General features: G+C 43.8%; 2 protein-coding genes across 3 annotated transcripts in view; both read left to right on the top strand.

Annotated features, from left to right (window-relative positions):
- Positions 1-14,676, top strand: part of LOC308336666 (glycogen debranching enzyme-like) — a 563,232-nt gene that overhangs the window by 169,792 nt on the left and 378,764 nt on the right. The gene's annotated exons all lie outside the window — the stretch shown is intronic.
- The window catches only part of cdh19 (cadherin 19, type 2), a 61,060-nt gene that overhangs the window by 34,185 nt on the left and 12,199 nt on the right, over positions 1-14,676 (top strand). For both annotated transcript variants that reach the window (XM_080793180.1, XM_080793181.1), the window contains exons 7-10: positions 3,413-3,592; positions 4,229-4,308; positions 9,601-9,737; positions 13,555-13,676. In XM_080793180.1, coding sequence (XP_080649306.1) covers positions 3,413-3,592; positions 4,229-4,308; positions 9,601-9,737; positions 13,555-13,676 — 519 coding nt within the window. The remainder of the gene's footprint in view (positions 1-3,412; positions 3,593-4,228; positions 4,309-9,600; positions 9,738-13,554; positions 13,677-14,676) is intronic.

Here is a 14,676-nt window from a genome sequence, read left to right as displayed (position 1 = left end):
CGAGCAATCGGGGCACGCAGCCACCTGGGGGCGCCAGGTCCGAAGGGGCGCCGCTGAAGCACTCCAAAAATATATATTTTTGAAATAATAAAATAAAATGAAAATACATTAAATAAATTAATATCTCTGGTGGGTGACTAGGCGATCCCCCTCTCCCCATTGAACAAATAAACAAGAATAAATACACTTTGCGCCCCTGTTCTAATCCTCAAAACAACAATGTTTAATTTGCTTGAAGTGAGGGATATCGTCATACACTTAACAAACTAAACTGGCAAGTTGGCAACCCCCCCAAAAGCTGTGTTAAGCCTGTAATAAGTACTAATAACTGTCATGTATTGGTTGCTTCGGTCACATGACCAGAAACAGGTAACAGGAAGCAGGTAACAGAATTGTGTAGAGACACACAATGTTATGTAATGTAATGTTATGCTTATATTATGAGACCGGCTGGTTGAGAGGACAGAGGAGCGTGGCTTACTTAACCCATACTTGATAGATCTACAAGCTGCTATGAGCTTGTAGATCTATTAATGATTTACTAGATTTACTAATGCTTAGTAAAACACCAAAAGGGGTTCCCGCCCAGAATGGTTTAATGAATGAATGAAAAGTCAAGCTTTGTGTGTGACTTAATGCAGGTTACACTAACTAATAAGTTATAAGTTAGGCACACGACATTGGCGACGAGGATTAGTGTGGACGTTTGATGATTGAGTTGAACTACTCTCGGACAAAGACGGACACACTTGGTTTAAGTTGTTTGTGTGGTGAAGCAGAGGAGAAGAGCTCTATACTTCTACTTGGTTGGCAGGACGGTAGGACCAGATGTCTAGGAAACTTTCAGGGTTCCCGGTGGAATTAATTAAAGTGCGTCCGGCGATCCAGCGTGGCTTTTACTTTTTAATTCTGCAGACAGTGCATACACAGTATATCATTTTTTTTTACCAGGCGTGACTCCAACTCAACAAAAAATGGTAAGTAAAAAATATCATGTATTAAATCCTCCACGAGGATAGATGGGTATAGAACTGCCAGATGTGCTAGAATTCAACTATATAACCTGGAGAGACTCGAAATGTTTCACACGGGCACGTGTGTGTAGTCCCCGCACAGCGAGCGTGCCGTGCATGTGCGGGGGCTACTCACATACGGGGCGCTCTACGGATCTCGCCTGTCCTGACTTAAAGGGACCCCCTTTTGGTGTTTTAAGCATTATGTTATACTATTAAAAAATAGCAGATCTACAAGCTCGTAGGTCGGCTTTTTTTTCTTTTAACGTGAAAATGCAGCACAAATCTTTGAATATACTGTATATTCTTTCAGAGAGAACGTTTTTAACTCATCTTTGCTTCGGAGGGGTTCCTGGAATAACATATTTTCAGACGGGGGTCGGTGGTTCATGACCGAAAGAATAAGGTCGCGAATACAAGCGGCCAAAATTAGTTTTCTCCCACGGGTGGCTGGCATCTCCCTTAGAGATAGGGTGAGAAGTTCAGTCACACGAGAGAGACTCGGGAGTAGAGCCGCTGCTCCTTCGCCTGGAAAGGAGCCAGCTTACTGTAGGTGGTTCGGGGCATCTGGTTAGGATGCCTCTAGGCGGTCCTCAATGCACGTCCCACTGGGAGGAGACCCCGGGGCAGACCAAGGCACAGATGGAGGGATTACATCGACTCACTGGCCTTGGAACGTCTCGGGATTCACCAGGAGGAAGTCACTAATGTTGCTCTGGAGAGGGAAGTCTGGAGCTCTCTGGTGGAGCTGTTGCCCCCCCCCCCCCCCCCCCCCCGACCCGACTACGGATAAGCGGTTGAAGATGGATGGATGGATGGATGGGTCGGTGGCCAAATACATATCATTTTTGGGGTCCGCGTTGCGTTTTCTTCACACCTACCCGTCCATTCCGTCAGAGATGGAGCATGTTTGTTTATGGGAAACAGGGGGATTTCAGATTAGATGGCCTTGTCATACTGAATCATTTGAGGAACTACAGTATGGTCTGCATGCTGTTTTCTTCTCGCAGACACCGGCCTTCTTAATTGAAAACACGCCATTATTTATATGCACGCTCCTCACAGCTGTTGTCTCGCTTGTCATTGACTAAAAACCATCCCCCCGGTCCAGTCTGACTCATCTCCAGTACTCTGCGAAATAATCATGTCTTCAGCAAACGTTGGCATCGCCAGGCCGTTGTGAAGCTGTTAATCTCCCATAAGGGATGTACCAATCTATTTTAAGAGACATTATAGAGCCAGAACGCCAACAAAGTGTTGTTGTCTTGTTTTTTTACTTTCCGTAGCCACAGCATAATATATGCAATAAGCAGATTCAAGGACTTTAATTGTAACATATCCTCATAGGAGTGCACTTGAAACGTTGGTGTGCTACAAGCACTGTAATGTCCAACTTGTTATATTGAACAAAATATAATACAAGTAGCCCTAAGCTAGGTAATGCAAATTACTGAGACAACATGTAGTCCCGTATGGCTTTGTCCCCGGCGTAGACGTCTTTAACCCATTCTGAACGGGAACCCATTTTGGTGTTATCATCATGTTATGCTTTAGCTATTGAAAAATAGCAGATCTACAAGCTCATATCGCGCCACAGAGTGGCGCGATACGAGCTTGTAGGTCTGCTATTTTTGAAAAATCGAAGAACGACTGACATTTTTTAGAATCTGATCTCAGGTCAGAATGGGTTAATCAAGACCAGTGTGTTGTCCAGTGGAAACCTCGTATGAATCTGATCTCAGGTCAGAATGGGTTAAATAAATACTTTTTGAAAAGCCTATGGAGAAAATGAATTGGAAATTCACTTCTGGGTCTCACGTCGTCATGAAAGGGGGCGGGACTGTGACGCTCTATGCGAGGGGTACCTGGCTGATAACATGGTCCCATAGCTGGGGGGCAGGAATATATTTATACCTCGCGGAGAAAGCATGAAGGGGTTGGCGAAAGGGCCTTTCTGTGTGGAGTTTGCATGTTCTCCCCGTGTCCTCTAGGGTAGGTACCCTCACAAAAAACATGCAGTAATCCTGGTCACTAAACTGCCTCCCCCTGGCCAGCCGGGGCGCCTGATGGAGGGGAAAGGAACTGGTTGGAATAACGTGTTCCTTCCACGCTCTACGTCCAACCAGGGAAACTCCCCCCTGTCAGGTGTAAAGGAGCAACTTGGACACTCAGGCATGAAGGAAGCGTGAGTTCAAGTCCGTTGCTCTCCCCTTGTCCCCCATATATGGGGACTAGGTTGGTGGAGGGTGTGTAGAGCCCAGGATCACATTAGATGATTGACACAGGGGTGAAAAATGGGTTACAAAATCGTGGGATAAAAAAAAAAAGAAAGCATGAAGGTATAAGAAAACGGCTAATCTGGAATTAATTTCCTCACCCCCGTTCGTTTTATTCCACAGCCTCTGGACTACGAGAGCAAGCGGCGCTTCGTCATGGCGGCCGAGGCGGTCAACGATCACGTGGACCCTCGCTTCCTGAGCGCCATGGGAGACCTCCAGGACCGCTGCATGCTCAGGGTCGTGGTGACGGACGTGGACGAGCCGCCCGTGTTCCTCGCCGCCGCGCCCTACGAGTGGAAGGTCGCGTTCTCTTTTTTTTATATGCACCGGAATTATGGAACACAATTCCTCGCGAAGTCAGAGGGGGGGCAAACTCCACCAACAGTTTTTAAACTAAAAAACTAACGTCCTCCCTTGGAACGTGAGACTTAGAGCAGTGCTGTTCAACCCTTTTCATATCGAGGACCATTATTTATTTTGCCATTTGAGCCTCCGTTGTTGTCGTTGGATAAAAACTAATTAATGCAGATGTGTAACAATAATTTAACACTTGAGAGCGTAAAAGGAAACCAAATTAGCATCCATTTGGTCTCATGTTACACTCTTTAAAAAATATATAGATTTGTATTATCGTGAGAAAGATTTCTATTAGCTTGGATTCCCTATTGATGATGTAACTGGTGGACGGGTTTCTGAACTGCCCACAGCCCTCCTATGAGACACAGACTGAGTAGAATACAATTGTGCCATTTTATTAAGATCCTTTAGTGATGACCAATTATATGAAGAGAGGTTGAAAAGTGAGGAAGTGGTCCTTTAACTTATGACCTAACTGTGACGTTCTTGATTTCTGTCTGTGAAGCACTTTGAACGGAAACTCTGTATGAAAGGTGCTATAAAAATAAATGTATTATTATTATTATTATTATTATTAAGGTTCCCGAGAACGCGGCAGCAGGTACGGTGGTCGGCACCGTGAGCGCCCGAGACACCGACAGCGTCAACAACCCCGTCAGGTAAAAATGACAACAACAATAATAACAATGATAATAATATGGCCCAGCCCTGTCCAAACTGTCAGCAGGAAGAATGAGTGACACGTCGTGTGGAATCATAGACTTATACTGGAGATGTTGTCTGTCAAAACCTGGCTGCACATGTGGAAAGGATGACACAAAAACAGGATTAATTCATGCTCCATGACCTCCATGACCCCCCTAAAGTTGAGGCCGGCTCAACTTTATTTTTTTGCAGTCCTTGATTTACAATTGAGGTATTTTAGCAGATACGCTATTTTTCTTTCTTACATTTTTATCCCACGATTTTGCAACCCAATTTTTCACCCAGTGTCAAAATCCTGGGCGCTACACTTCCTCTGCCAACCTGGGGAGGGCAGTGGACTGACCTCATGCTTCCTTCTATGCATGAGGAGTCCAATCTGCATGCTTCTTTTCACCTGACAGGGGGAGTTTACCCGGCCGGACGTAGTGCATGGAAGGAACACGTTATTCCGACCAGTTCCTTTCCCCTCCATCTGGCTGGCCAGGGGGAGGCCGTTTAGAGACCAGGATTACTTCATGTTTTTTGAGGGACCTACCCTAGGGGACACGGGGAGAACATGTGAGGGTACCTACCCTAGGGGACACGGGGAGAACATGTGAGGGTACCTACCCTAGGGGACACGGGGAGAACATGTGAGGGTACCTACCCTATGGGACACGGGGAGCACATGCAAACTCTTCACAGAAAGGCCCTTTCGCCAACCCCGCCTCGGGTATGGGCACTGATGACACTGAGGAGAGAGAACACGCCCCCAGCGTCCCCAGCAGGAATCAAACACAGGACCTTCCATCGCTGTGAGGCGACAGCGCTACCGACTGTGCCACCGTGCCCCGGCAGATAGGCTCTTAATCCAGACGGAGCGATCGCGTGTAGAGAGTCTTGTCTTGTCGTGAAGGGTGATTTTTCTAAAAGGTTATACGAAAACGCTCTGAATCACTGCAGGCAAGGGCAGCCATAGACAATGCTTTAAGGCAGTGCAATGTGTTTTAATTAAGAGTCAGGCCATGATATGACCGCCCCGTCCGAACAGTCAGCCATGGAAAAGAATGGCACATGCCACCCAGCTGCCACCGCTGTGATAATGACGAGGTATGTATGGCGGCACGCGGGGCTGGAGGCGCGGAGAGTGGCGGGCGGGGGCGGAACGGTCGCTGCTAGACAGCCGCGGCGGGGGCAACAGCGCCCTAGCCCATTTAGACCCCGAGCACGCGTCCGTGTCACCCTTATAGACTTTAACCACCTTTAACCATTATTTATTAAACTTTTAGCTGTTGAAAAATAGCAGATCTACAAGCTCGTAGCGCGGCACCGAGTGGCACGCTACGAGCTTGTAGATCGGTTTTTTTTAATCGTGAAAATGTGGCGCACATCTTTGAATATATTATTCTTTCACAGCAAATGTTATATTTTCAGATGGGGGAGGTCGGCGGCCAATTAGCTTACATGTAATATTTGGGGGTCCTTGACATGAAATGGTTTGAGAACCACTGATATAAACTACCGGTAGTCATGATTTAGAAGACATTGTAGAACGTGGTCTCAGGTCTTAATGGGCTAGACAGCTCCCCTCCGCGGGGGTGAAAAATCATTCCATTTCAAATAGTGTTACTGGCTCCGCTGCATCCGTTCTTTACCCTTGATCTCAGCGGAGAGACCCCGGCCCCGCTATAGAACACGGGGCCACATTTATCTCACATTACTTTAGTAGGAAATGAGCCCTGCTGAATAAATCATGGGCCCATTTTTCTTTTTCTCTTTTTTCTTTTTTTTTTTACCTCGCAGGCTTTTTTTTTTTCTATCTATATCGCTGCGGTATTATCACAAAGTGAACGCGGGACGCGCCGGAATGTAATAAAGCAGCGCGCGGCGGCGACCGTGCAGGCATATGGAATTCAGATTTGCGCTCATTTGCAAGTGGAGCACGTTTTTGGGCAGAGAGGAGGAGGAGGAGGAGGAGGCAGCGACGACAGCGCTTTGAGCTTGTCGTCCACCCCACCTACCCCCTCACACACACACCCCTCCAGAGTGGCAGGTGCTGCACATCATTGGTATAGCCTCAACCTTGTTCTCGGTGTCAGTCGTTGGCCCGTTGCGGTGACATATTGTTGTCACCATCGGGATGCATTTTGACACGATGATGATGATTATGCCATATGGAGAGGCAATTTAAACTAGCTCTAGTCAATACTGTAGTAGTAGTAGTAGTAGTAGTAAAGTCATGTTGCTACATCATTTCATTTTCTTGTCAAAGACCCCCACAATGTTTTATATAAAAGTCACACTCGTGTGAAGTGACGGGCGCTCTTATCATCATAAATCACATTCCGTGCTTAGCCAATCAAATCATCGCTATTGGGTATACACACACATTGCTAGCCAATCAAATCATCGCTATATGGGGTACACACAGACACACAAAGCTTGGCATAGGAGGGGCTAGTGCCCCTCAAAAAGAGTGACGCATGCACGGCACGCACACAAACACATAATTGGCTTTATATACAGTATGTCCATTATTTCCCCACAGTAAGCCATGCTGTTGACAACAGCGTACGTACGTGCCCCGAAAGAGATGATGCATCATTCACTCATAATGTTCTCTCAGTCTTGTGTTTGTGTCGTGATTCATCACAAGCAGCACGGCAATCAGTCTTATCCCATTCTGACCTGAGATCAGATTCATACGAGGTTTCCACTAGGACACACACTGGTCTGATTAACACCATTCTGACCTGAAATCAGATTCTAAAAATGTCAGTCGTTCTTCAAATTTTTCAAAAATAGCAGACCTACAAGCTCGTATCGCGCCACTCGGTGGCGCGCTACGAGCTTGTAGATCTGCTATTTTTCAATACATAAAGCGTAACATGATGCTAACACCAAAATGGGTGCCCGGTCAGAATGGGTTATTAGGCCTGCAGGATGGTGGGCTGAGCACAGACGTGACAAACAATCCCTTTCAAGGTTGTACTTCATTTTTATATCTTCTGTACACGGTACATACGTAGTAAGACTTATTTTAGTTTGGCTTCCTTCAGACAATGCAGCAACAAATATATGATATAACAGCAGACACAGCAGCAGACATATAGCAGACAATGGTATAGAACATCAACACAGCAAAAAAAGCAAACGGAGTAAAGAGAGTATAATTTGTACATAATGTGTGCATGTTTTCCCTGTAATAGCAATATACGTGAACTTTGTACATGTGAACAACTTCACAGTAGGCTATGTTCCATAAATATGTACAACACATTTCGTTTTGCAAGGTGCAAATTCTAGCTAGCGAGAAGAGGGTGAAGGTTCCGGGGGAGCTACCGTTTTCCTCTTCCCTGATTTGCTCTAATAATAGGCCTAGGCAATTTCACATCGTCTATTATCTGCAAATGTCTGATTTAATAAGGGGCTACAGCATGAAAAAACTAAACCATCGTGATTGTGTAGACCTAGACCCACACTACTGTATATGCCTTGTGACCCGCTGTTTGATGAAAAGTTTTCAAGGTGCTTTGCTTCCTCACCTTCTCGCTGTTGTCACAAAGCCCAGGCTTTTTTTTGGTATCTGTCGAAGTGATAGAAATACATAATGGAAGTAAAGTGGCTCCACTTTACTTCATTTATGATTTTTTTTTGTATTTTTATAATGGGAGTCAACTGCAGTTGACTCTCATTATAAGAAAAAAGTATTGGTCAAAAGCTTTGGTGTCGCAGTAGCCTCGATACCCAGGCTTTCATTTCGTCTGCGCGAAAAATGAAAGCCTGGAGGAACGCATTGGCTGCCTTGGTCTAGAAGTGGGAGTCAACGCTTCCGCGTGGGTCTCGCTCCAAATTATGTGACGTAGCGCTTCACTAGGTGGGAGAGGAGTGGCCAGGGCTGACGGACAGATCGGTGAGATCCAATCAGGGCGTGCGCAAATCTCAGCCGCGACCCACCCCTATAGACCAGAAACTTAACACGTTAGCTCAGGCTAGTGTCGCAGTGGTATATGGTAGCTTAGCCACCACGGAGCAGTGTTGAATTCGTCAACTAATACTATGACGGAAAATGTTCGTTGACTGTGTATACCTTCTTTCACTGACGAAAACGAAATGGAAACTAAATGAAAACTAAGCTATGATGACTAAAACTAAGACTAAATATATTGACAATTTCGTCGACAAATAAAAACTATGGACTACAATGTTAGGAAGGGATTAGTGGACAAGAGATCCAGTATAAGCTATTTTACACTTTTACATTTTACCACTGGGATGCGTTGTGAGTTGTAGATCGGCTATTTTCAGCAAGTGTAAAGTAATTACGACGGCGTCAAGGCACGCCAAAACACATTTTAGTCGACTAAACCAACTGTAGATTTTGTCGAGTAAAATCTTATAATACTTAATATAACACTAAGACATTCCAGGTGACTAAAATGTTACTAAAACTAAATGAAAACTATTCAAGAGACTATGACTAAAACTCTAAAATTTCTGTCAAAATCAATACTGCCACGGAGGTCGGGGGTTAGAATCCAGTCAATCCACCATGGTGCAAAGCTTTGTTGAGCATCTATACTATAGATGCTCAACAAAGCCGGCTTTGCACCATGTGTGTGTGGCTGGCTGGGTCTGAGCACTATGTGTGTGGCTTGCTGGCTGACTGGCTCGGTCTGAGCATAGATAGATAGATAGATAGATAGATAGATAGATAGATATTATTGCAGTGACTGACTGATACATCGAGCGTGCGTCCGCAACTGGTTGTGGCCCCCATCAAGTGACCTTTTGACCAATGCGGCCCTCGCCCCAAGTTGAGTTCGACACCCCTGATCTATAGTCTATCTATACGAACAGAATTTCCCGGTGTTCGGGGGAGGGAAGCCGGTGCTGGGAGAGTGATAATTGTCACTGCATGCACATTGCACATACTCCTATGCGGCCTGGGGGAGGAGGACGGGGGGGGGGGGGGGGGGTGTGCGGGAGGAGGAATAAGACGAATTAGGCTCTACGACGTCCTCCCGGTGGGGGAGCTTCCTCAGTGGCAGATGAGTCAGTATAGGATACATCAGCAGTGACAATGCACAAAGAACAAAGCATTGAACAAACTGTGAATAAACTGTGGAAAAAGCACATTTGGACTTTGAATGACATGAACATGTCTGAGAACCAATGCCTCTGTGTGTGGCTTTGTGCATGCTTGTGTACTATAGTGCTTGCTAACTTGCTAACCAATTCTTTTTTATTTTTCTTCTTCTTCTTAGATATGCAATTGACAGAAGCAGCGACGTCAGAAAAGCTTTCAAAATTGACCCAAATAACGGGACCCTAACTGTGGCTAAGCCTCTGGACAGAGAGACCGCAAACTGGCACAACCTCACCGTCTCAGCCACGGAAACAAGTACGTTCAAATGTGTAATTGTTATATATACATAAGCATTGTGTAAAGCAGTGGTTTTCAGCCAGTGGTCCGGGGACCACCAGTGGTCCTTGAGGGGGTTCCAGGGGGTCCCCAGCTAAATGAGTTGGTAACAGAATGGACTCTTATCAACACGTCGGAGCCACTATGTGTTGTGAGCTTGTAGATTGGCTATTATAGTTATATTTAGATGAATTTGGTTAATTTTATGGCCAGCAGGTTGAAAAGGCGAGGCTTGAGGATGTTGTAGTATACTCAACAAGTATTTTATTAGTTGCTAAGGAGTCACCGAGTTAAACAGAGTTCGTTTTTTTTTTTGTTTATTCAAGATTCAGGGTATACAGTAAATCAAATGACAGTATATGTGACACACCCATATGAAACATATAAAAGATAACAAAATGTTGTGAGTCCATACACAAAATATTGTGGTAGCATAAAATAAAAATAAGAAAATAAAATAAAAAGTTGCATAGTCCTATGCTAACATGGAAGCGACACTAATACAAACCACATAACCTGAATCAAGTTTTGAAACAAAAACAAGACAAACGTACGACAAGACAAGACAACATGGCATGGTCATTGGTCACCCAAAACATAATAGACGTGGCAGTGCATCCACACATGGCTCCTAATAATAAATATACTGAACAACCCAGCTGCGTCGGGAATCTACAGTAGCATGCTCAGATCCAGGATTAAACTCATTCAATCTGGAATTGCTTGGAACTGCAAGTTATTTACTAGTGCGAGGAAGGGGCCCCATGTGTCCTCAAATTTGGATACAGAGCCTCTCAGGGTACATCTAATTTTTTCTAATTTAATAAAGTGGAGTACATCTCTAATCCAGTGAAGATGGGTTGGGGGAGCAGAGGATTTCCATTTCATCAGAATCAGACGCCTAGCTAAGAGAGTGGTAAAGGCCACCAAGTGTCAACAGAGTTAGTTGAACAGAGTTTGAACAGTAGCTCAGCTGGATGACGGCGTCTCGTTGTGGCTCGTATGACTGGCTCTCGTCTGTTTGCATTGATCATATATAGATTCCGAACATAACGTGTGTGTGTGTGTGTGTGTGTGTGTGTGTGTGTGTGTGTGTGTGTGTGTGTGTGTGTGTGTGTGTGTGTGTGTGTGTGTGTGTGTGTGTGTGTGTGTGTGTGTGTGCGTGTGTGTATGGGGCCATTTGGTCTGACATGTTTGCGTCACCCTATTGTTAAATTAATTATAATAATGTGTACATCCTAATAAGTGAATTATACATGCACAAGGCCGATTCTATATTCGACAACACAGATCACATCCTCTCTGGGATACTTGGTACATACAATATAAGTCAAGACATCAAATATATTGGTACATTCAGTATAAATAATTTCCTATAATGACAGCGTATTTGAAGTGGTCAAAACTTAACAATAGAATTAATTAATGTTTAGATGCATCTTCCATAAACAAATGAATGGTCTCAGAAATGTCATAAAAAGCAATGTGTCTGTAGAAGTTAACATATACAGCAACATAAGGTTTTGGAACGATAATACCTAAACATCACCATTACACTTTCAGTCTTGTCAAGATTTTATTTTTGCTTTATTCCGTGCATAACTCATTTAGACCTGACACCAGATTCTACAAAATGTCTTCTAAATCATGACAGTTTTCTGAAAGACTGTCAGTGGTTCTCAAGGCTTTTCATGTCAAGGTAATGTAATTGGCCGCTGCATGACCCCCATCTGGAAATATGTTGTTCCTCCAGGGACCCCCAGAAGCAAAGATTTGAGTTAAAAAGTTCACTCTGAAAGAATATATATTATTCAACGATTTGTGCCACATTTTCACGATTTTTCACAAATAGCAGATCTACTGCTATTTTTGAATAGCGAAAGTATAACATAATGCTTAAAACTAGGGATGTCCCGATCACGTTTTTTGCTCCAGATCCGATTCCGATCATTAATTTAGAGAATCTGCCGATACTGATTTTTCCCTTCATATGTCACAATAGTACAATATCTAAAATCACAGACAATATCCAGTCTAATATCATGATATGGATATAAAATTGATACTAGAGATGTCCCGATCACGTTGTTTTGCTCCCGATCGTATTCCGATAATTTGGAAATGACTTGATTGAATTGGCCCGATTTCCGATCACGTAATCGGATCAGGACAAGCTATACTTAAAACACCAAAGGGGGGTTCCCGTCCTGAATGGAATAAGCATTCTGGTGTAGATGAGGAAAAAGCCGTCTACCATATGTCTGGCGGTAATGTCTTTATGACAAATGTTAATCCATTCTGGGCGGGAACCCCTTTTGGTGTTAGCATTACGTTATGCTTTAGCTATTGAAAAATAGCAGATCTACAAGCTCATAGCGCGCCACCGAGTGGCGCGCTACGAGCTTGTAGGTCTGCTATTTTTTGAAAAATCGAAGAACGACTGACATAGAAACATAGCTTTTTCAGAAAACTGTCATTTTCAAACGGACATTTTTTAGAATCTGATCTCAGGTCAGAATGGGTTAAGTGTCACCCTGGAAGGAGGCAAAGATACTCAACTTCTCTTGTAAAGGATGCATTTTATGGCTGCGTCCATATGGTTCTGGCTCCCGTCTTGTGTTCCAGAAGGAACATTGGAGACACAGAGTGCCCATTCTTCTTCTGAACAACAGCTTTGTCACTCTGAAGTATTATGTTGGACAGAGCTGTTATACAAAGCATTTATGAGACAGCAACAACAACACCCGACGGACTCCGTGGCAAAATGTCAGCGGTGGAACGTAACGAAGTACATTTACTTAACCCATTCTGACCTGAGATCAGATTCTAAAAATGTCTTTTTGAAAATGACAGTTTTCTGAAAAAGCTATGTTTCTATGTCAGTCGTTCTTCGATTTTTCAAAAATAGCAGACCTACAAGCTCGTAGCGCGCCACTCGGTGGGGCGCTACGAGCTTGTAGTAGATCTGCTATTTTTCAATAGCTAAAGCATAACATGATGCTAACACCAAAATGGGTTCCCGGTCAGAATGGGTTAAGTACTGTACCTAAGTACAATTTTGAGGTATTTGTACTCTAGTATTTCCAAATTCCTGTACTTTTACTTCTGCTCTACTACGTCTCCGAGGCAAATATTGTACTTTTACTCCACGTTTGAAAGCTTTAGTTACTACAGTAGATACTTTGTAGATTTAGATTATTATTACAAAATACATTAACCCATTCTGACCGGGCACCCATTTTGGTGTTAGCATCATGTTATGCTTTACCTATTGAAAAATAGCAGATCTACAAGCTCATATCGCGCCACCGAGTGGCGCGATACGAGCTTGTAGGTCTGCTATTTTTGAAAAATTCGAAGAACGACTGACATTTTTAGAATCTGATCTCAGGTCAGAATGGGTTCATCAGACCAGTGTGTGTCCAGTGGAAACCTCGTATGAATCTGATCTCAGGTCAGAATGGGTTAACCACTTCAACACTATAGACACCATTTGACAATAGCAGATCTACAGTACGAGCTCAAAATGCGTCACGATGCGACACATTGTGACCTGCCATTTTCAAAATATTTTTTTTATAAATTTGAAAACTTGATATTGAACATTCTGCATAATTTTAAGTGGATTTAGATGCCAATGCTTTTGTACTTTTTGTACATGTTGGATTCCGAAACGTTTACTTGTAACAGAGTATTCTATTGCAATATTGAAACCTTTACTCAAACAATGTACCGTCCGTACCGTATGTAATGCAAGTACTTTTTTTTCTCCACGACTGCTTCTTCCCAACTGCAGAACAGGCCCGTTTGTCCTCCTCAGTGTCGGTGTCCATCAAAGTGCTGGACATAAACGACAACGTGCCACGCCTCGCCAGGGATTACCAGCCGTATATCTGTGAGGGGACTCAGGCGGGAGAGGTACATGTATAGAGACTTGTGATGCGTTGATGCTTCAAGATTATATCCCAGCAATGAGAATCTCTGTGGAATTAATTATAGGACAATTAAGATCGTCATAAGTAACACATTATCATACAACAACAGCTGTGGGCGTGGCTTAAGTTCAGGTGGGTGGTGCCAAGGTGAAAACCAGGTATACTTAACTGGTGGGTGTGGGCACAGTTATAATAATATCCATAGGTTATTGCACTGAGACCATATATTATTAACCCATTCTGACCGGGCACCCATTTTGGTGTTAGCATCATGTTATGCTTTAGCTATTGAAAAATAGCAGATCTACAAGCTCATATCGCGCCACCGAGTGGCGCGATACGAGCTTGTAGGTCTGCTATTTTTTTTAAATCGAAGAACGACTGACATTTTTTTAGAATCTGATCTCAGGTCAGAATGGGTTCATCAGACCAGTGTGTATCCAGTGAAAAACCTCGTATGAATCTGATCTCAGGTCAGAATGGGTTAAATCCTATTCATATCATGGCACACTGTACCATAGTATTGTCTCTGTCGGCTGGAAACATGACGTTTCTGGATTCAAATTCACACGCATTAAACGTAGCAGATCTACAAGCTCGAAGCGCATTTTGAGCTTGTAGATCTGCCACTTTTGATGCTTTTAGTATGACGTTGTAATGTGACCCAGGGGGTCGTTAATTCACGTTAAAAAGAAGCAAAACAAAGTTAGAATATGGAGATAAGAGTATATACATTCCTCTGCACTCATTGTGAACCATATTGAAACGTCAGAGCAGAGAATAAGATACAGCTGAATTGTACAGTATAAGGGCTACTATGTATGCACTGATAACATCGTTATCTGTGGAGCTGTCAATTCTGAGATCAGATCAGCAAGCTCGAGACTTGGCGTGAAGCGACGCGCATCGGGCCTGCGTGTGGATCCGCTCCCTTTGACACTTTGGAAAATTGAATCCTAATTAACTAGTTTTGCACATGTTTG

Source organism: Protomyctophum bolini (genome assembly GCF_963924005.1).
Source record: "Protomyctophum bolini genome assembly, chromosome: 21".
NCBI classification, from domain to species: domain Eukaryota; kingdom Metazoa; phylum Chordata; class Actinopteri; order Myctophiformes; family Myctophidae; genus Protomyctophum; species Protomyctophum bolini.
The sequence above is the reverse complement of the archived record's forward strand: the minus strand, read 5'-3'. Positions and strand labels throughout refer to the sequence as shown.